This window comes from Megalobrama amblycephala, linkage group LG19 (genome assembly GCF_018812025.1).
Source record: "Megalobrama amblycephala isolate DHTTF-2021 linkage group LG19, ASM1881202v1, whole genome shotgun sequence".
Classification (NCBI taxonomy): Eukaryota; Metazoa; Chordata; class Actinopteri; order Cypriniformes; family Xenocyprididae; genus Megalobrama; species Megalobrama amblycephala.
The window spans coordinates 20473297-20496612 of NC_063062.1; the positions used below are offsets into that span (position 1 = coordinate 20473297).

At 37.7% G+C, this 23316-nt stretch overlaps 1 protein-coding gene and 1 long non-coding RNA gene across 4 annotated transcripts in view; one reads left to right on the forward strand and one right to left on the reverse strand.

Moving 5' to 3' along the window:
* Nucleotides 1–23316, reverse strand: part of shank3a (SH3 and multiple ankyrin repeat domains 3a) — a 390305-nt gene that overhangs the window by 42191 nt on the left and 324798 nt on the right. For all 3 annotated transcript variants that reach the window (XM_048169401.1, XM_048169402.1, XM_048169403.1), the window contains one exon: nt 17799–17912. In XM_048169401.1, coding sequence (XP_048025358.1) covers nt 17799–17912 — 114 coding nt within the window. The remainder of the gene's footprint in view (nt 1–17798; nt 17913–23316) is intronic.
* On the forward strand, nt 2557–3729 carry LOC125254676. Its single transcript, XR_007181718.1, has 2 exons — nt 2557–2910; nt 3059–3729. It is a non-coding gene; the product is annotated as an uncharacterized LOC125254676 (long non-coding RNA).

Below are 23316 nucleotides of genomic sequence, written 5' to 3' on the forward strand. Positions count from 1 at the left end.
AGAGCGACAGGTCATATTACTATGAGAACAACGCCCACTGGAGGGGAACGTATAGAGTGACAGGAAATATAATATATAAAACTGACATTTGGATATTTGACTTAACAGTGACTAAATGTTTACTGCACACGTAGGCTTACTGAGGCATACTGAGTGTCAGGATCCAAAAATGTACCCATTCTTCCTGCTGATGCTTCATGTCTTATTGCCTGTAACCACTTTTGTCTCCTTAAAGGCTGGCTTTTATGGTTCGGTAGCTTATAAAAACTTAGTTCTGGGTTTTTTAGCTTGTTTGCTGTACATTTTGTCACACAGCAGCTTTAAGGCATTGTTCCGTTTTTGTTATAAGTCAGAAATGACAAGGAGGCAGCCTCACGTAATACAAAGTCAGTGGAGACAGCTGGATTGTCTTCACCCCGGTGTGGGCGTGGCCTAAATGCGTTCTGTCTCTATAAGACTTTCGTTCATCTTCGGAAGACAAATAAAGATCTTTTTGATGAAATCTAAGCGATTTCTGTCCTTCCATAGACCGCTACGCACTTTGACGCTTCAAAAAGTTCATAAAGAGATTGTAAAACTAATCCATACAAATTGAATGGTTTAGTCCAAATTTTCTGAAGAGACTCAATCGCTTTATATGATGAACAGATTTAATTTAAGCTTTACTTTAGGTATATTATTACTAGTGTTGATAATACTACGAATAAACTCAACTTATTATTATCATATAAACTGAACATTATTATTATTGGTGTTAATAATAACACTAATAATAATAATAATAAATTATGGAATTATGGAAATGAAATCCACTGCAATGCTGTTTCATGTTGTCTTTAAAAGTCTGTCCTCAACACTATATATACAGTATGCCTGGTTTTGAGTGTATGTGTGCGCATATATAGAAGTGTAACCCTGCCAAAAACCAAGACTGTTATCTTATCAAATGTATTGTCATGGTAACTCTGGAGGCATGGCAACACAATAATACACAATCACCAACAGCGGCACCATGAGCCCTGGGAATGAATTCTACCCTCCCGAAAATGCATTAGAGCAGATTACAGGGCTTCATTTGATTCCACGCTCTCACCTTCGCCTGATCAACAGTCACACTGAGCCAAACCTGTCTAACCTTCAACACATCTGATCATGTGATATAACTCATTCAATTCACTTCAGATTGTGATTTAACAGCACAGGAATACAGACACAAACTCATTAGTGGTGAATATCACTATTACGATTGCTCATAGGGATTTGTACAAACCCCCTAAACTTATTCAACTACAACGCACAACTCATCCTGCATCCTTTTTGCTACAGATGTGAATGAGATCTCAAATCATTTGGCTTAATGGGAACCAGTGTGCTATTACTTTTGGAAGCAACTGGGCTCACAATATTGTTCACTTTAAGAATGTCAATCCCAGAAAACACTTGGACTTAAGCCATATCTAGAGCTCTTTTGACTTTGCAACCATGCAAAACACCCTACAAACTATCTTGCAATGCCTTAGCAATCACTCAAAACACCCTAGCAACCAATATATTAAAAAACACAGTTAACTTTGAACAGTCATGCATTTTGTACAAATAGTTGGCTATGTTATAAAACGTTTCCTACAGGATGAAGCAAGGTTAAACATATACATACATATTCACACTACCCTATGTTTTCCATGGTAACTATCTCTGGCTAGTATGCAAAATAGCCACTGTACGTACAGTGAAATCACATTTAACCTGCAGAAAAGAAAGGAATAACATGAAGGTTAATTTATTGGAATACATTCTTACTTTTATCTCTCACTCTTTCTCATTTCCCTCGCTTTTGAAATGCACATTTATTCATTTGGCAGAGGGTTTTATCTAAAGTGACTTTATGTACATTAAGAATATATATTTTATTAGTATGCATGTTCCCTGTGAATTAAACACATGACCGTTTAATAGCTTGGGGTCAGTAAGATTTATATTTCCTAAAGAAATTAATTCAAGCATCCATTAAATTAATCAAAAAGTGAGAGTAGGATATTTACAATGTTACAAAAGATTTCAATTTCAAAGAAACACTGTTCTTTTGAATGAATCCTAAAAATGCATCATGGTTTCCATAAAAATATTAAGCAGCACAACTCTTTTCAACATTGATAATAATAAGAAATGTTTCTTGAGCAGCAAATCAGCATATTAGAATGATTTCTGAAGGATCATGTGACACTGAAGACTGGAGTAATGATGCTGAAAATTAAACTTTTATATATTTATATATATAATTAAATAAATAAATAAATTATATATATTTATCCTGTTGTCATGAACTGCTGGGAGATTGCTGTTGAGGATCCAAATGCAGTAGTTTATCAAAAGTGTAATCCACAATTGTAGTCAAAAACAGGCAAAAGGTCATAAAGACAGGGTAAACAATCCAAACAATAACAGGGTACAGGAACAGTGTCAAAACCAAAGAATGGGAAACCAAAGGAACGCTCAGAAATGCAGTATGACACTTGCAAGGCTTCGCAATGAATGACAGAACGAACCAGGCTTATATGTGATGTGATCTGCGAAAACCTATTGTCACGGGGTGACTAAATTAGTAGTAATGAGTAGTAGATTGAATGGGGAAAGTAGAATATTAAGAAAGTAAATGTCATTGGCTCTGGGAAGTTGGGGGCGGGGTTGGGTTGTTTGTTTCTGTCTTTTTAAGGTGGAGGTTGGAAAAGGAAAGGGGAGCCCCGGCTATCAGACGGATGTGAATTGAGTGACGAACTGAAACGGCGGATAGTGAGTGCCACATGTGAGAAGGGAATTACTTCATTGGACCTGTGAGAAGGTGGGACGGAAGCCGGAGAGACACCGCGGAAGTGGCGTGAGAGACGGGTGCCTCGTGTGGGGAACGCCAAGGTTAGATCGGATAGAGAATCATCGAACGCCATTATTGTGTACACGGAGGGGCGATTTACTCGCTCCCCGGCCAGTTAAGTGCTCTCTCTCTCTCTCTTTTGTCGAAGTCACGAGTGGTGATAAGGAATTGACTGCGTGTTTGTTGTAGTCCGAGTGGATGCGCCGGCGGTCTCTGGAAGGATCCCCGAAGGCGAGGAGAGTAAAGGACTGACACTTATAACGTCGCAACTGTGGAAGGCCGACCCGATGTTTTAAGTCAAGGACTGCATTTTGAACTCTGAACTGAGCCCAATATTTTAAATGCTTCTGAAGTGAGTTTTTTTAATTTATTATTATCATAGGAGTTAATTTGCTGTGATCATTGTATTTCTGTTATTATTTGTGTTTTATTATTGTCTGATTGGACTACATTCATTTTGAAGCCTGATAGTGACCAGAGTAGCGCTTAATTACATCCTGAGGTGGGGAAGTATGAGTACATAGTGTTGAGTGTGTCATATAGATATATTGATTCACAGTTGCACTTGAAGTGATTATTTGATTTTTGGGGTGTTTGTAATTTTTTTGTTGTTGTTTGTTTTGCGTGTGGGTTTGAGTACCTGATTCCCCTATCAGAAGCTTTTGTCCAGGCTGATGGTTAAATGTAGCCAAATAATTGAGGGAACTGTTGCATATTTATAAGTGCATACTCTTTTTAGGATTTTTTTCCCTCATTATTATTTTTCTTTTGTTTAGATACATTTTTAAATACTTTTTTTTTTATTAATTTTCAATTTTGTCTTTTATAATTCATTGTGAAATAAAGATAATTGTGATTAAGTGTGGCTCTGTGGCATGATTGAAGAAATTGGTTGGCTCCCCTGCGTAAAACAAGAATTAATGCAAGATTGTATGTAATTTAATATATCACCTGCGACACTATGACATGGTGAAATTTTACCATATGAAAGCCCTTTCCAAATCTGTTTTTACTTCATTCATAGCTTGTCTGTAACAAAAGTTATGATTATCTGAAGTCGGCTGATCGCTCTGATTTTCAGGAATGGAATTTTGAGAAAAACAGGTTTAAATAACTGTGAGACCCTTTTTTCGCACGGACATGAAAATGCACTATCCAAACATAAATGGTTGTAATTCAAGAAGGCTTTGGAATAAAGACCTAAGGTTGTCTTGTTTTAAAGAAGACACTTGTCAGATTATTGTAGAAGTGAAATAAATTATGAAAGTGAAATAAAAAAAAAAGCTGTAGAAGTTTGTTTATGAAAAAGTAAAAATATAATTGTTTATATTTTATAATAATATATTACAAAGCATGTTTTACTCTTAAACTACAAGAAAATAAAAGCCAAAAATGTCAACATTACAAATTTTAGTTTGAAATATTTAAAAAATGAGCTTTCAGTAAGATTTTGTTTGGGCACAGTACCAAACTTTTTCACTAGATGACACCCAAGCTCCATATCTGCACATTTAAGGGCGCCTCCATGTATTTGAGTAATGTGAACCATATATTTCCATATTTTCATACATTTTATGATTTAGACATCCTATTCATAAGTAGTATGGGCAGTTTGGCAGTATATGATTTGAATTCAACCTCTAATAAATACATAATTAGAACATAATGTGTGTTCATTATAGCTCCATTGTTCTCTTGTGCTCCGCCTTCTCATGATAACGTTGCATTAGAAATAAAAAATCTTTGTGTGCCTTAGTTTGTACAGGAAATTGGCATTAATACACCTTCATTCTACATGTTATGTGGTTTATTTTGATAGGTGAACTGTCTTTGTAGTGTTAAGAGAGGGAAATCTATGGCCGTTTTTTTTTTTTTTTTTTCCTCCGCTGGGTGTGAAAGACATTTGAACTATTTTTTGAATTTACTGAAAATGTTCCAGCGCGACATCCGACGGGTTTTCCAAGATCGCATCACATATAGGCAGGGGTAATGAGCTAATAAGACATAGCTGAAGACAATCATGGATGATGAGACCGGGCAGTGAGTTATGGGAAATGTAGTCTTTGATTGAGACCCAATAATTAATTTATTTGATTTGATCAAATAAATTAATTATAGCTATTATTATAGCATGAGCTACTATTATATCGATGTCCCCTAAATTGGCAGTTGACGATGTTTACAGTAAAACATCGTAATGGACGATGATATCGTCGGGGGTGGGGTGGGGGGGGTGTATTTTAATTGTTCGTTATTATATAATTATTACTAGGGGTGTAACGGTACACGTATTTGTACCGAACCGTTTCGGTACAGGGCTTTCAGTACGGTGCACGTGTGTACCGAAGCATTACATTGCAACCAATATTCACCACCAATAACCGCAATAAGCTCTGCGTTTTGTTACTTTCGATAAGAAACAAAGTGTCATCCTTCAAATTCTGTCCACGAAATCATGAAGTTTAAACAGAAAATGCCATTTTGACGTGCTTTGATGTGGGGTGACAGATCACTGTACAGGCGCCTCAGTTCAACAGGCAGCGCGAGCGCGGAGCGCAAGTGAATGTGTTCATCTCTTCCTCCTTAATACTAGTTACAGAATAAACATGAAAGAACATCTGAAGGTATGTTGCAAGATTCAGTACAACTTACTGAAACGGTCATATCTCATGTAATCGCTCATTCATTGTTTCAACGGTGGAAAGACATCAATGAAAGCTTCTGTATTCAACAATATGTCATGATGCATTTACCTCAGAAAAGCCATTCAGTGTTCACAGCTTGTTAGTTCGCTAGAGAAATGAACTCTTTCGCTTAATATATGCACTGTATTAGCCAATATATTCATTATTTTACTTAACCTTTTAGTGATATCCTGATTAGGCTATTTAATGTATGTTTAAATAAATCTGATGTTAAAATAACAGCCACTGTGTAGAAATGATTATATTTCAACAACAAATTGGAGTAAAAACATTTAGAAGTTAATGCAAAAACTGCCTTAGGTGCAGCTTACAGGTTTGCATACAATTTGTTATTTGAGTGTTGATTATTTTATCTAAAAATAAAAAGAAATTGAATTTAGGCTAATAGTTTGGGCTTCTTTCAAGTTAGGGCTCCCTACATAGTTTATAGCATTAGCAGAGATCATTTTTTTTATCCTTAAGAAACTTTTATTTTTAATTTAATTTAATATATTTAAAGACAAAAACACAATTTGTTCAGTAAACCTCTGTTTAATAATAAAAAAAAGCAATTTTATGTTTAGTTTTCTCTCCACCTGCTGTACCGAAAACTGTACCGAACCGTGACTTCAAAACCGAGGTACGTACCGAACCGTGAGTTTTGTGTACCGTTACACCCCTAATTATTACTCATTATTACTTTATTACTTTATTTATCCCTTTGACGCGTACGATCACACCGGTGTGATTAGAACGTTCAGTGCAGTGCATCACGTGATCAATTGCCAAATTCAAATGTGCGTGTGTGCTTTGGCTGGCGCTAAACCAGAGATGGACGCGCGCAGCACTTTTCATATATCACAAATATGCAGTGTTTTCAACCACATAATGTTTATTTTAGGTTTCGGATGTTTAAATACATATAAGATGTTGTGAATCCAACAGAACCTGCGGCACAAACTAACATGGCGACGCCCATAACGTGTATAGCTCAACTAACGCAAGAAAGTTGTTTAAACAGCAAAACACATCCACTTTCACATATTTGACAATCGGAATATCAGTAATATATTTCATGTTATAGTTAACAAATTAGTGAATATTTTGAATAAAAATGGAAAACTGAAATAAAAGCAGATCATCAGTCATACAGCGCTGCGGTGTGTGACATGACAAGCAATGACGCGTCACCATGGAAACAATAAAGTGATACGTTCTAAATAACGGTCGCCTTGAAAAACTCATGCTGGGGGGTCAACCAGAATATTTTAAACTTACGTGCGAAAGGGTTATTTTATTTCCCAACTAATGATTCATCCAGGCTTTCCAATAGGTTGCACGCAGGTTGCACGTGAGGGGAATAAAAGGGGCGGAGCGGGGCGGGGGCGTGGCATCACGATGGTGTCTCTCCATCGTGATGTCGGTCAGCCATCACGATGGACAATGATATCGTCCATCGGCACAACCCTAATACAAAGCCTTAAAAATAAAATACAGACCACTTTTAAGCGGTATATATATTGCGTGCAAACACACACATTGTACAAAATAATTGTTTTATTACACTTTTTTGATACTTTTTATTTTTGACATAAATTTATGTGTATTTATTAGGGCTGCCCCCAGCTAATGATTTCCTTAGTGGACTGTTATGTTGTTCATAATGCATTCTGGGATTGCCTTTTCTGCAAAGAATACATTTGACTTTGTCTAAAGCGAGATATCTAGTATTGTTAGTTTTCCTACTTTTCAGAACAGCCTTCACATTGGAAGTGCACATATTACTAATGTCTTAGCATGCTGCCTCCGTAGGTAGCTCACTTGGTTGTGGAAGAGAGAAATCGCCTCTTTTCCCCTCTCTTCCTCTGTCACTGTCTGTACTCTTTAGTCACAGAGTCAAACACTTCTCACCATATGACTGACAATCCGTTTGACAGCCCCGACTGGGTCTGACATATTTTCACTGAGTGACAGTGATAGCAGAGACAATTTAACCCCCTGGACTGTTTTTAGCCTCACTGAAAGAGAAAAGAATACACTTTAAATCTTCTTTTCTATGCCAAACAATTAACTTAAAAATAACTGTGACTGGTGATTATAAATACACTTACATATTATTTATAATATTTCAAAACCATATTTAAAAACTGTTAAATCTGTACTTGTTAGAATAACACGTTGTTAGCTAAGCAACATACTAATGCCACACTCAATTGGAATCAATTGAGATTGATGTGCAGAGTGTTCCAAATCAGATGCTTATGAGGTTCTATTTTGGTTAAGATACTCCATAAGAAGACAGCTGAAGTAGACAACAATGTACCGCAAGTGAGTTTGGAACAGAGCTAATGTGTAAGAAGCTGAGATAAGCAACATACATGCTAATCGATACCTCTGACACAGCATACACCAGAAACCTACAACCCTCAACATAGTCACATACAGTACTGAACACTAGCCCACTGGGGACATGCAGGGAAGACCTCAACTAGATAAATGATTTTTTTTTTTTAAATACTTACACTGGAAATTTTAATAACACATTGACATCTGTGGCTGTATTCACAAAACATCTTAAAAGTTAATAAAAGTAGATAAAAGTAGCTCCTAACTTGCCGATTTAGGAGAAACTCTTAAAAATAATGGGTGTGTCTCCTAAATTTTTGCTCTAGGAGTATTTCACAAAGCATTTTAGCACTAAAACTAGCTCCTAAATCTGTGAAAAGAGGACTAGTCACTAAGACTAAATCACAAATAATCCTAAAATGGTAACACTAAACTAGTGTGTCCTGGGTGGTTGCTAGGTAGTAGCTATGGTCTTCTGGGTGGGTTACTTACTGGCCCAAATCAAAATAGTCCACCCCCAAGTCTCTATGATATTTAGTCTTTAGTCTATGACAGTGATTCTCAACCAGTTTGGCCGAAAATTGGCTCGAAAATGGTTGACACACACAAGTACCATCCCACTGTACTTAACAAGTACATGCACCAATCAGGCATAACATTATGACCACCTTCCTAATATTGTGTTGGTCCCCCTTTTGCTGCCAAAACAACCCTGACCCGTCGAGGCATGGGCTCTACTAGACACCTGTAGGTGTGCTGTGGTATCTGGCACCAAGATGTTAGCAGCAGATCCTGTAAGGCCGTGTGTCCACCAAAGCATTTTTAGCCAGTTGAAAACGCTAGGCGCTCTGCTTAAAACGCCTATCTGTGAGCGCTTGAGAGCGCTTCTGCAGCGCAGCGTTTTTTCCCGTTGAGACGCTTTGTTGCTATGATACGGAATATCCGCCGCACTGTTATTTATAATTGATTTTGCAGGTAATTTGTTTCAGACTAAAAATGTCAACACAATGTGGAATTACTTGCTATGTATGTTCGGAGACCAGCAATATTAATTTCTCATCCATTTTGTTTCGTTCTCTGTTTGTTGATGTTGTTGTACAGCAAGATTATTGTGACAGTTGGTCGGTGTTGTATTTGTCCCGCCCCTCCTCAACTCTGATTGGACGGCTGGCTAAAAAGTGACAGTGATGAGCGCAGCGTTTTACTCAAAGTTGAACATTCTTCAACTCGAGGCGACCAGTAAAAAACGCCGAGCTCTCAGCACTTGAGCGTGAAAAAGACGCTCAGCGCCTCGTTACGCTCCTGCCGTTTAAAAAACGTGGCGTTCCCATTGAAAACAATTGAAAACGTACACTAGCAGCTGGAAAAAACGCTTTGGTGGACACACGGCCTAAGTACTGTAAGTTGCGAAATGGGGCCTCCATGAATCGGACTTGTTTGTTCAGCACATCCCACAGATGCTCGATTGGATTGAGATCTGGGGAATTTGGAGGCCAAGTCAACACCTCAAACTCGTTGTTGTACTCCTCAAACCATTCCTGAACCATTTTTGCTTTTTGGCAGGGCGCATTATCCTGCTGAAAGAGGCCACCAGTGAATACCGTTTCCATGAAAGGGTGTACATGGTCTGCAACAATGCTAAGGTAGGTGGTATGTGTCAAAGTAACATCCACATGAGGGACCCAAGGTTTCCCAGCAGAACATTGCCCAAAGCATCACACTGCCTCCGCCGGCTTGCCTTCTTCCCATAGTGCATCCTGGTGCCATGTGTTCCCCAGGTAAGCGACGCACACGCACCCGGCCATCCACGTGATGTAAAAGAAAATGTGATTCATCAGACCAGGCCACCTTCTTCCATTGCTCCGTGGTCCAGTTCTAATGCTCACGTGTCCACTGATAGCACTTTCGGCGGTGGACAGGGGTCAACATGGGCACCCTGACTGGTCTGCGGCTATGTAGCCCCATACACAACAAACTGCAATGCACTATGTATTCTGAAACCTTTCTATCAGAACCAGCAAATAACTTCTTGAGCAATTTGAGCTACAGTAGCTCATCTGTTGGATCAGACCACATGGGCTAGCCTTCGCTCCCCACGTGCATCAATGAACCTTGGCCGCCAATGACCCTATGGCCGGTTCACCACTACTCCTTCCTTGGACCACTTTTGATAGATACTGACCACTGCAGACCGGGAACACCCCACAAGAGCTGCAGTTTTGGAGATGCTCTGACCCAGTCGTCTAACCATCACAATTTGGCCCTTGTCAAACTCACTCAAATCCTTAGGCTCAAATCCTGCTTCTAACATATCAACTTTGAGGACAAAATGTTCACTTGCTGCCTAATATATCCTGCCCACTAACAGGTGCCGTGATGAAGAGATAATCAGTATTATTCACTTCACCTGTAAGTGGTCATAATGTTATGCCTGATCAGTGTAAATTGTAAGAATAGCACTAACACTGATGAATAAGGTTAAATAGCAGTCCCAAAATCATTTTTGTTAATACAATAAAGTTAGTATGTTGGTATGAGCCATCACAGTAATCAAAAACAGAGAAAATAACACACTGAAAATAAAGTTGTATTTTGGGTTATGGAAGATTATGGAAACAGTTACCATGGTAAATACACAATACTCACATGAACTATTAATAAAACATATGGACACTGATCCTGATGAATAGAATGAACATAATACCTACATGCAAATCCTTCTTAGCTGATACACAATATACCAGTTACTCAATTTATTGGCACATTTTGGCATTTTTTTATGACTTACTAATGCTCATAATTTCTTTTGTTCTTTACGCTAGTCTTTGTGGGTCTATGGGAGTGGGTCTATGATGCTTACCTTAGAAAACACCGCTAATAATTCTGGGAATGATGCAAAAGTTACCATGACAAATATTTGAACAAAAAAAGAGACTGTCATTTACATAAGAGAGAGACAGACAGAGGGATCTTGTGAGTCTAAAACAACATCAAACAAGAGAAAGAAGAAAAAAATGAGGGAGTTTCTGCACCCAAACCCATAAATGAGACTAAAAATAGCAATGGAACTATTTGGGTGATTCAGAAGGATGAGTCATCGACTGAGGCAGGGGCGGACAGAGAGAGAGAGAGAGAGAGAGAGAGAGAGAGAGACGAAGATGGAGAGAGAGAAAGTTTGCAGGTATATGCTGGTCTGTGTGGGTCTGTAGGTATTTACTGATTCCAGACATGCCCCCCAGATCCCGCTGCACACTGCAGCACCACTGATGGAAATTCCAGTGTGTTGGTGAGTGTGTATAAATGCAATCTACACTAGCTGAACAGCATACCAAGTAGGGTGCGGGCATTCCGGACCGTATCAGAACTGTAGGACAGGAATAACTCCTGGTGTAGAGCAGTATTTAGAAGTCTTTTAATAAAAATATATTCCTAGGTGACTTGCAGAGTTTATAAATATTTCATGCAGTATAGGTCATAAACCCCACCCTCTCCATGTAATGTAATGGGACATGAGACAAACTAACCAATCAAAGTACAAGTCAAATATTTTTTTCCAAAAATGGAAATGTTTATCACACTGATGTTAGTTCAAGTGTTCGTTCATAAGTTTGGTTTTAGTTAGTTATTTGATGCTATAATAATTTTGACAGCACTATTGGCAGCTGAGATTGACAGCTTCTCTGAGCAAAGTAGTCACTGAAACACCAACTGATTTTTTTCTGGATATTCAGGAGGAGATTGGAGTATTAACTTTAATTTATACATTTCCAGAACTGTTTATTTCACATCAACATAATGAGTTGTTCTGCAGTAAACTGTATTAACCAATTCTGCAGGAAAGTGGGTGGGACCTTGATATCGTGGCTCCACTTTGCGGTCACTACTGCGCAGTTTTACTCACCGCCCGCGATCTGCAAATCCAGCGTTGAACTGGGACTTGTTTACAAAACATCTGTCACCAAAATTTCATGAACAAACAAACATACGTGCACAACTTCATTGCTGCCCCGGAAAAACAAACTTCATCCACTGTTCCCTTAACGTTGGGTTCTTTGGGAAGCTGAAAAAGGTCATCTTTCTCTCAATCAAAACCAAAAACACACTTCTTTGGTGAAATATCTCGGCTTCCTGCTTCCATGTTGATGGCCATGCTTTTGCTCTCGCTCTGGGTGATGTGTGCGCATGCTTATCAGGGAGAAGTGCCCATACAAGGAATTCCACCCTTTATGACATGATACAGGGCCATACTCAAAAAAAAAACTTTCTGAAAGTTATCCGAATCCAGAAGGAGTGTGGCACAGAAATACTCCAACTCATGTTGAAACTTTGGCCATGTTTAGCATGAGAATGCAACTCTTTAACAGTGTAAAAAAGTCAGAATGCATGAAATAGCCCCTTAAATAAAGATTAAGGTCAAATAAATAGAAATGTTAAATAAATATATTGTTAAATAACTGCCTACACTTCTAGCTAATTCTATTGCCTTTTAACCTACAGCACAACCAATCTAAGTACAGAGGTCAACTAAAGAGAATGAGAGATGAAAAGATGGAAAGAAGAAAGAGAGAGAAAGAAGGGGAGAGAGCTCAAGAGAATGAGATTGATGTCACTCGAGTCACGACACAGCAGTGAGCTCAGAGAGAAATCTGAATGAACATTAGTTCAGGCTTCAGAATCTGACATGCATGACTGAAATCGCTTCAGTAATCGATGTTAAATCACACACACACATACACACACACAATTTTTGTGAATTGTGAGGACATTCTATAGGTGTAATAGTTTTTATACTGTGCAAACCATATTTTCTATCGCCCTACACCAACCCTACCCCTAAACCTACCCATCACAGAAAACCGTGCACGTTTTTACTTTCTCAAAAAAACTCATTCTGTATGATTTATAAGCCTTTTGAAAACTGGGGACATGGGGTAATGTCCTCATAAGTCACCATCTCCTTGAGATCCTTAAGTCACCACACACACACAGAAAGAGACAAAACAATTCCAAGCTCAAAAATCACACACATTTGTGGACATGCACAACTAAGCGCACACACACACACACACAGTCAGAGCACATAAAGGGATTTGTTTGGGTAAGTTAATTGTACACAGGGTTGTCTTCGTCGCTTCAGTGAGGCGAAACATATTGCCTCTACTGTCAAAGAGCTTTCATCTGTTATTGCTGGATAAACGCTAACACAAAAGACACACACACACACACACACACACACACACACACACACACACACACACACACATGCTCATTTTCACTCTTCCGGGTCTTCCGGGTCTTGTCTAGATGGACAGATGACAGGTCTGTTTTCACACATTGTTTAATTGACCGATAGCTTGTGACGAGTGTCTGGACAATGACACAGCAACACACACTCTCTCTCCCTCTCATATGCAGCATTACGCAATCCTATTACAGACCGCCTAGTGTTACCAGCTTTAGAGCGGAGATACTAGAGATTAGAGTGTGGAGGTGTAGACACACACATTTCACAGTGCATCTGTCAAACAGCAAAGTGCTGCAGTTCTGGACTAGTCTACAGTTTCTGGGTGTTTTGACATGCAGGAGCTGTCCACTGAAATCAGGGAGCTGTCCGCCACAGCTGGTGCTGAAACCAGTACAAAGGCTCCTACATTTACTGTACATTTATGTATCTGGCAGCAGCTTTTATCAAAGCCACTTACACTGCATCCAAGGTACACATTTACATTTTATCAGTTCTTTCTTTCCCTGGGAATCGAACGCATTGTCCATGACCATGGTGTTGTTAGTGTCATGCTCTGCTTCTACTCAAAGAGCATTGTAATACCTGCAGAAAGCTAGCTGTTAGCATGGTAATTTCATCTCAATGGAAATTGCTAATCTGGCACAGGACACACTGGAAGTATGCGATTTGACACTCAGAGTGAACAAAATAAAACACGTTGGCATTCACTCAAGTCAACTATATGAGAACGTTCTCAAGATAAGGGTATTTTCATGATAAATCGCGCTTAAACCGTTTTGGCCGAGTGCGATTATGAAATCGTAAAGGCTGCGCTTATTTTTTTATGCACAGCTTGTCAATGAAGCACAGCTCTGTGATCAGAAGTAAATGCAGCTGCATCTGAAAGCACTGCTAGTTTGAGTCGCTTATAACGTGCATTTGAAAAAGCAACATGCGTCAAACATCTTTACAAACATCAGAAGCATTTATGAACCTCTTGTCCAACAAAAGACAAAATTTAATATATCCAGGAAGACTTGAAGAACTCAGATAAACCATATACGCTGCATTCACACAGGGCGTTGGCGTCAATGCATGACGTCTGATGCTTGGTCATAGTGACGACAGCCAATCACATTACTTTCCAGTGCAATTGGCTAGCGACTGCTCTAGGGTATTTGCATAAGGCGATCTGACTGGCTGACACCTGCATTGGAGCTTGAAAAGTTAAGAAATTTTCAACTTCTGCTGCGAGAACCATGAGTGAAGCAACGTGACGAAGCTCAAAATTCAGTTCAGCAACACGTGACGTCACCCATTCAAAATAAATGAGAAGCGCCGACGCCCCATGTGAATGCAGTGATATTGTCGTAGTCATGTGTTTATTAGTCATGTTTAATCAATCAAAGGGTTTCAATCTTCTGTTTATTCAGCTACAGTGATAGTATGATGATTTCCTGGAATGGTGTACGTTATATCGTCCTTCTGCGAGGCGTATTTGGAGTTTCTGCACGAGAGCGCCCTCTGGCTTTCAGAAGAAGCAGCATTTACTACTGATCACAGAGCCATGCTTCATTGAGAAGCTGCGCATAAAAAAATCGCAGCCTTTGCCAAAACGCGTGCAGTTTACATTTTTATTGAGGCTAAATTACAATATTTGTTAGCCCAATGGTTTGATATTTTATAAGTTACCTTTTACATTTCTGCTATTGCATTTTTTTTCTTAATTCTTTTACTGCTTAAATTTCATATACAATTATTATTATTTTTATTTGCCCTGTGCACTCTGAAATTCACTATGTCTGCATATACCGCCCATAAAAGCGGATGAAGAAGGCAAAAACAAACAGTGATTCCTCCATTAGAAAGATGTTATAAATTGGAAAATGCAATGATAGCATTATGTTAGCAAATGTGCATGTGTGTGTGTGTGTGGCTATACATGTGATCTGAAGCAAAAAGGAGAGAAACTGTTAATTTTACTCTAATGGGAAGAATGAGACCAATTACAAACTAAGTGTGGTCTCAAGGGATCTTCCTGGTTGTAACATTCTTTGTTCTCAGGAGAGTCGATGTTCTTTTCTAATGAAACTAAAGGAAATGAGAGGAGAGAAACTATTAGCGTTAAAGACTCTTACACACACATGAAGAAATTCAACTAGTTATCAAAGCCCATTTGGGGTTGGTAAATATTTATGTTTTTTGAAAGAAGTCTTTTATACTTACAATGGTTGCATTTATTTGATCAAAATAAAAACATATGGTAAAACTGTAATATTGTGAAATATTATTACAATTTAAAATAACTGTTTTCTATTTTAATGTATTTTAAAATGTAATGTATCTCTGTGGTGGCAGAGCTGAATTTTCAGCATCATTGCCCCAGTCTTCAGTGTCACATGATCCTTCAGAAATCATTAGAATATACAAATTTGATACTCAAGAAACATTTCTTATAATTATCAATATTAAAACAGTTGTGTTGCTTAATATTTTCAAGGAAAGTGATACATTTTTCAAATCAAAAGAAACAGAAATCCTTTATAACACTATAAATGTATTTACTTCCACTTTTCATCATTTTAATGCATCCTTGCTGAATAAATGTATTACAAAACAAACAAACAAAAAACAAACAACTTACTGACACCAAACTTTTGAATGGTAGGGTATACACACATATAAGTCATAATATATTGTGTCACCAGCAAACATAAAATGGACACTCAAAGCCTCTCATTCGAATGCGATCATCATATCCTATACATAGACCCTTAACATACAAGTTTCTAAACTCAGCATACATACAGCATATCTGTTTTAAAGATGGCTGACATCTCGAGATGTGATTGAAATCCCATATTTGCATTTACACTTTTCTTTTCCGTATTAGGCTGGCAAGCTAACATTCACCAAAACAACAGGTCCGTGGTTATATATCTGTGGTTTTTAAATGGCAATCCTAAGCACACCTTCCTTCAGCATATCAGAATAGAAACCAACTCATGGTGAAAACTAAAAGATTCTTCTATAAAACATATTCCAGCTGATGGGGAAACACCCTGGTGCATCTATAGGGGCTTGCCTGTGGTTTCCTGGCATCATTAGATCTTTCATTTCTAGAAAGCCCTCAAAGGATGCAGGCAATACATCACTCTGAGCTCCCCTTTAACCCGTGTCTCTGTGTGCGTGTTTGAATTATTGGACACGTGCCACACTTGTCGACGGAAAAGGCGTGTGGGAATTTTTCATCTCTCTTTCTCACACTCTCACAATGCATTTAAATGTGATGTTTAGTACAGACACCGACCTGCCTGCCTGATCTCAATACACAGCCCTAAAAATGACAAACACCTCCAAAACCAGCATTTATGAGAGAGAGAGCGAACAGACAGCAGAGAGTAAAGCACAGGGAGAGAGGTGTATGTGTGTGGATCTGAACACATTATGAGTTTTCACCTAGACATATTGCAGTGTTGAAAATCATTTATGTGAGACATAATTTAGATATTCTAGAGTTATATGTAAAGCTGGACAATGTAAAAAATATCTTAATTTTTTTTATTTGACAAAATTCATTAATAGTTAAAAATTATAGCTTGAATGCAACAGCCTGTAATGTCTAATTTAAAAAGGGGGAATGAGCCATAATTTTGACATTTAGCCAAGTAGGTTCAAAATTTTTGGAGCAACAGCAATATATGCAGTATAAATACAGTAAAAACATGGAGAACATTATTGAGTGTGATGAAATGGACAGGTAAAAGAAAGGTGCAGGTGCAAAACTGGTATACTGGCACAGTTATAACGGCCACAAACATGTGGCTAGTTCACCCAAAAATTAAATTTCTGTCATTAATTACTCACCCTCATGTCGTTCCAAACCCGTAAGACCTTCGTTCATCTTCGTAACACAAATTAGGATATTTTTTGATGAAATTTGAAGGTTTCTGAACCACACATTGGCAGCAACGTCATTGCACCTTTTGAGGTCCAGAAAGGTAGGAAAGACATCGCTAAAATAGTCCACATGACCACAGTGGTTCAACCTTAATGTATGTAGTGACAATAATACTTTTTGTGCACAAAAACACAACAAAAATAACAACTTTCTTCAACAAATTCTCCTCTCCCCTGTCAGTCTCCTACGCTGATCGCATAGTGAACACAGTGCAGAACGTCCGAACGCCGACTCAATATTGGATGACGCTGTTCAACAGCATAAGAGAATGACAGGGGAGAGAAGAAATTGTTCAATAAAGTCCTTATTTTTGTTTTGTTTTTGCACAGAAAAAGTATTCTCGTTGCTTCATAACATTAAGGTTGAACCACTGTAGTCACGTGGACTATTTTCACAATGTCTTTACTACTTTTGTGGAGCTTGAATGTGGTAATTGAATTGCTTTCTCTCGGGGATCAGAAAGCTCTCGGATTTCATCAAATATATCTTAATTTGTGTTCCAAAGATGAACAAAGGTTTTGGAACGACATGAGGGCAAGTAATTAATGACAGAAATTTCATTTTTGGGTGAACTAACCCTTTAAAATCATCACACTACAATAGCATCAGTTACATTTATATTGCCAACAGAATAATATCAAATATATTATAAATATTTAATATATTGTCCAGCCCTAGTTGTATGCATATGTGTATTTGTGCATCACTTCTTACCAAGTCGAGGATCGAACTGTCTCATCTGTACCTCCTCCACGCAGTCTGCAGGAAACCAACCAGTTCTTCCTTTTACAGTGCCCTCCCAGAATCCCCCTTCTCCTATACTTAACACTGAGAGAGAGAGAAAGAAAGAGAAACATTAACTGTCATCTCATGAACACAAATCATTTGAGTGTTAATTAGACATAGATCCCCAGAGAAGTTAGCTAACATCCTTGATCATAATACCTGGATAAAAAAAGATAAAAAGTTGTCTTTTGGGGTTAGGTTAATCTAACTGATCATTGATGGAATTTCCATCAATTGGAAAATGAATTATATAACATTTAGGTAACATTTATGGGTATACTTATAATTAAGTTATATTATATAAACATTATGCCTAAGTCTATGGCACATTCCCATTCAGATGCGTTATGTGTGCATATGAATATGATCTCAGCACGCATTCAAAGATCATTTTCCGTTTCGAAAATGAGCTTGAAGAGGGAGAACAGATAGATGAAATATTCTGTGACGTGAGTTGAATGACCAGTGGAAACTGAGTAAGAGCAGAACATTGTGTTCAACAGGAAACTGATTCATCCTGTGATATTCTACACAAACTGAAATAACACAATGTATTACATGTGGTGACCACCAGACACACTAAAAACATATAAAATCACATGCATCAAGTCCTTCAGCATTGTAGTTGCTAGGATACTGCAGTTTAAAAGCATTGAGTGTACGAGTGTATGTTTATCAAAAGAACAAGGTGTGCAAACAGGGCAGGTAGGCAATTTTGTGGTACTCCATGAATTCCATAAATCAATAACCAAAAATGTAACACACACACACACACACACACACACACACACACACACACACACACACACACACACACACACAGGGTTTCATTCATGCTGAAGTACATCTTTAACTGGAGATGGCATATTAGTGAAAGCTCACTTACAGAGTACATAAATGCAAACCACTACTTTTTTTCCAGTGTGTCTTTCAGTATCTTAGTGAAGTACTTGTTCCCCCTGCTCTTGTAGTGTAATCCATAACGAAAGTGCTACTTGACGGTCTACAAGGCCTACTGACCCTTCACTACGTTTTGCCTCTTTGTCGCCATCTCTGTTTGAAACCTGCAATTGCAGTTATTTGCGGAATTATCACCTTTATGTGGGTTGTGCATCGGCACGGCTCCTCAGCGCTGATGAATCTAATGTTTGCTGTCAGTCACCGCACCGGTGTGGATACTGTACTTCAGAATCACTGATTATAGTCTTGGAAGTATGACCAAAATAAAAATTTTCACCGGAGAATGTCATCTGAACAAGTAACATGTCTGCCACTTTTGTTCTGACCAACTGAGAAAAAAAAACATTACAATAAGTCATGCTAAAATGGTGATTAAATCTAATGATCGCTTAGATCATATCACATCAAACCTTGCAAATTATTGTTATTGTAATACTTTGTTCTCAAATTGTTAATGTTAACATCAGTATTGTGTGTATTTAGTCTAATCCCTAATGTTAATTTGTCATAACATACAATCCGCCATCAAAATGATAAGTTGTGAATTGGGCTAAGGTAAGGAGATAGTTTTGAACACTGGCTGGTTATGTACTTGCTCAAAAATTGATTTTGGATCATTTTTAAACCAAAAAGTTACAGACTGCAGCTTTAATTATACTTACATGGAATAAAATAAAATTAAAATATAATGTTGTTAACTTAGTAACATTAATTCACCTTGAATTGGACCATTTCAGTACAAGTACTGTACTGTTTTTAAAACAGACATAGATTCTCCATAGACATTAGAAAAAATGGCGAATGGCAACAGCTGCCAAGGATTGATTGGTCAGTGACATTTTTAAGGTGGGGCTTAGTTAAAGGTCAACTGATCTGTATAAAACTTCCATCGACACATCACTCCTCACACACACACAAACATACTTTTCTCCCGAGAAAGACTCAAAACCTAATCATCTAAATACAACCAATTATACTGCATTTTTAATCAGTAAATTTCAAATTCTGTGAGTGGTTTTAAGTGTTGATCAAGCCGGAAGCACAGCCATTAGAATATTATCACCTCAGTGCTACTGACTGAGGTTACGCATACGCACACACACACACACACGCGCACACACACACACACACACACACACACACACACACACACACACACACACACACACACACACACACACACACACACACACACACACACACACACACACACACACAATGCCTCCAGCTTCCAGACACATACAAATGGATGCCTCTGCTGCCTATGCCACAATTAAACACTTGTGTAAATGGGGCTCGTCATGTAATAAATTCTGGAGAAGAGATGCACATCAGTGATGCTTCTCGTTTTAATGTTTTCGATATTTGAGTCCAGAGAAATCTCAGTGTAATGAGTGTTTGTGGACTATATGTATTGCATAGAGGGGACATTTCATGGAAAACAGGATTTTATGGATATTAGATGGAAAAATTGGTCATACTGCATGAAAAGAGGCAAATTTGAAAATATAAGGGCTCACAGAAAATGTCGTATTTGCCAGATGTGTGTGGAAGCAACTGACTCAAGTAACACACGACAGTAAATTAGGGGGAAGAAGCCAGAATCCTTCACATAAGAAGATAAAAAGATGAAATGTAAAGCTGAATTCAAAACGTACCCACTATAATGTCAGCACTATAAGTACATTAACATGCACAATTACATATTAATGAATATTCAATACTACATAGTACTGTTACAAAATTAAAAAAAGTCAGCCAATCATAACAGAGACCCTTGGAAACATTACAATTTTATGTTTTTGAAAGTTTCTTATGCTCACCAAGGCTGCATTTATTTAATCAAAAATACAGTAAAACAGTAATATTGTGAAATATTATTACAAATTAAAAGAACTGTTTTTTATTTGAATATATTTTACAATGTAATTTGTTCATGTGATGGCAAAGCTTCAGTGTCACATGATCTTTCAGAAATCATTCTAATATGCTGTTTATACCAGAAAAATATTTTTTGATCAATATAGATGTCATATTTTGGTCTGTGGCAGCTATATTTATAAACAAAATATCACATGATGCAAAAATACTGATGGATTTGTAATTTCTACCCCAGCCTTTCATTTAAGTTTGGTTAAATTTTAAGCCTGAGAGGAAAGACAGAAATTGCCACATAAAACTAAACTGCTGTTTTTGTTGGTTACAAAAAAGAAATACCACAAATATACTTGGATATATTAAAATACTACATAAAAATGCTTAAAATATATTTGAGCATAAGTGACATCTGTGCAATCCCTTCGACACATCCTACAGGATCAACTTTTAACCACAATGACTACAAAGAACAGCATGTTTGTACTTTTTTTTTTTTTTTAGGTCCGCGCGTGTCTTACATAACGAATCACTCAACGGACTCGCATGAGTGTTTACAAAGTACCGGGAGTGGGCTCGCCGGACCTCTCCAACCCTGCCGCATGCCCGGACTTCTTTGGCATATTGGAAACAGGCCTTCGCACATACTGGCAAACGGCATCATGGGAGAAACACTCGCCAAGCTCTCAGTGTCAGTCCCTGACCATCAACCGGCAGCCGACTGAGGCAAACTGCCATGGCGAGCTCTTGACAGAAGGACCATTGTTACCACGGAGAAGGGCCTGAAGTATGTGTGTATATGCGTGTAAGCATACAGGAGTGTGTGTTGCTTCTCGGATGCCGAGATACTATCACAACGCTCCATTCTTATCAGCTTCAAAGCTCCTTTGACTCTTAAAAAGGATGAAAGGAGAATGGGTAATTCACCCGGCATGTAACTTTTCAACTGTTCACAATAAGAGGTCAGCAAATACAGACACAGTGTAATGAGCGTGATTCTTTAAATTCTGTTCAATATAAATCAGATGTGAATGAATATAGCTGGATATTGTGAAGAAGGACTTTTTCATTCACAGGTAAATGACACAACTGGGCCAAATCACACTGCCAGACAGGAGAGACAAACACTCAAAAAGAGATGTTAAAAAAAGACTGAATTACATAGTGAGAAGAAAAAGATCGATAAAAACACAAAGAGAGTTTTAAAGCTTATATAAAAAGTGCCATGAAATTGTCATGTTTTTTGACAACTTTTCAATAATTTGGAGTCAGAAAGATTTTTTGAAAGGAATTAATACTTTTATTCAGCAAGGAAGCAAAAATATGTCTATAAATGCTGTACTTTTGAAAAAGTATAACTGTTTCTAGAAAAACGTTAATCAGCACAACTGTTTTCAATATTGATTATAATAAGAAATGTTTCTTCATGTGACATTGAAGACTGCAGGAGTAATATATACTAGAGTAATATAAACATGCACAAATCTGTTAGAATTTGTGTGTGTGCATATTTCTGTAATATGATTAAAAAATGTGTTTTTTGAAAGAATTTCGGTGCAACAAATACCACCAAAATAAATAATATATATGTAATGCAATAATTACATATATACTGTGTGTGTGTATATATATATATATCATACATACATACAGTATACAGTTAAATATCTATTTTATCTAATATCTATTCCTGACCAGTAGGTGGCACTGTGCCTAAACGCTGCAAGTAGCCTCAGGTCATGCTTGTGATGAAATGTACCAAGATTCGTCTAAAGTTAAAGTTTTATGGAGATATAGCCTCACATCCATTTTGATGTGCTCTTCGTCGAATTTGTTTGGTTATTTTTTGAGAACGTTCTGGTTTATTAAAAATATTTGAATAGCTTTTTGCTATCATGATCGGAAGAAAATGTGAGGCAATTTTGGTGAAAATCAGACTAATCATCTAGGACAAGTTTAAAAAAGTAGTTTTTATATATATATATATAAAGTTTGTGTTTGATTTCACTCCACTGTATGGATGTAGTGTGTGTTTGTGTGTGTCTGCATTCATGAGTATTAGTATGAAGTAGATTCAAGCCTCCTCTACACTGCCAGTGAAATGATCACAGTTGCCTGCTCCTGCATTAAGTGTGTGTGTGTCAGTCTATGAGAGCATGTGTGCATGTTCCGATCTGTTAACCATCTTATTAACTTGATATGTAATAAACTTTAATCTGAGTGAAAGAACCGCTGGTTGACTTGAGATGCACGTCAATCACATGCTAATCAACTGGGTTCAATTCTGCGCTCTCTCTCACTCTATAAATAGAATGATAGCCGCAGCTCTAAATTTCCAGGCCACTTAACTGCGATAAGCCTCTCCTTCTGAGAGAGAGACAGGGTGTATCAAATCTAATCATTTGTCTCTAATGAATCCCACTGCTCAATAACTTTCATTAAAGCAACCAAACGCTAAATGGCAAATGCTAAATTGCAAAAACTACCAGCTCCAGGAAGGACGGTTTCCACGAATATGTCTACTTCAGTATCTGGTTTGTTTAATACGTTAAATAGCTTGAAGGGTATAAGCAAGGTCACATTAAGCATTTTGTCACAATAATTACATTAC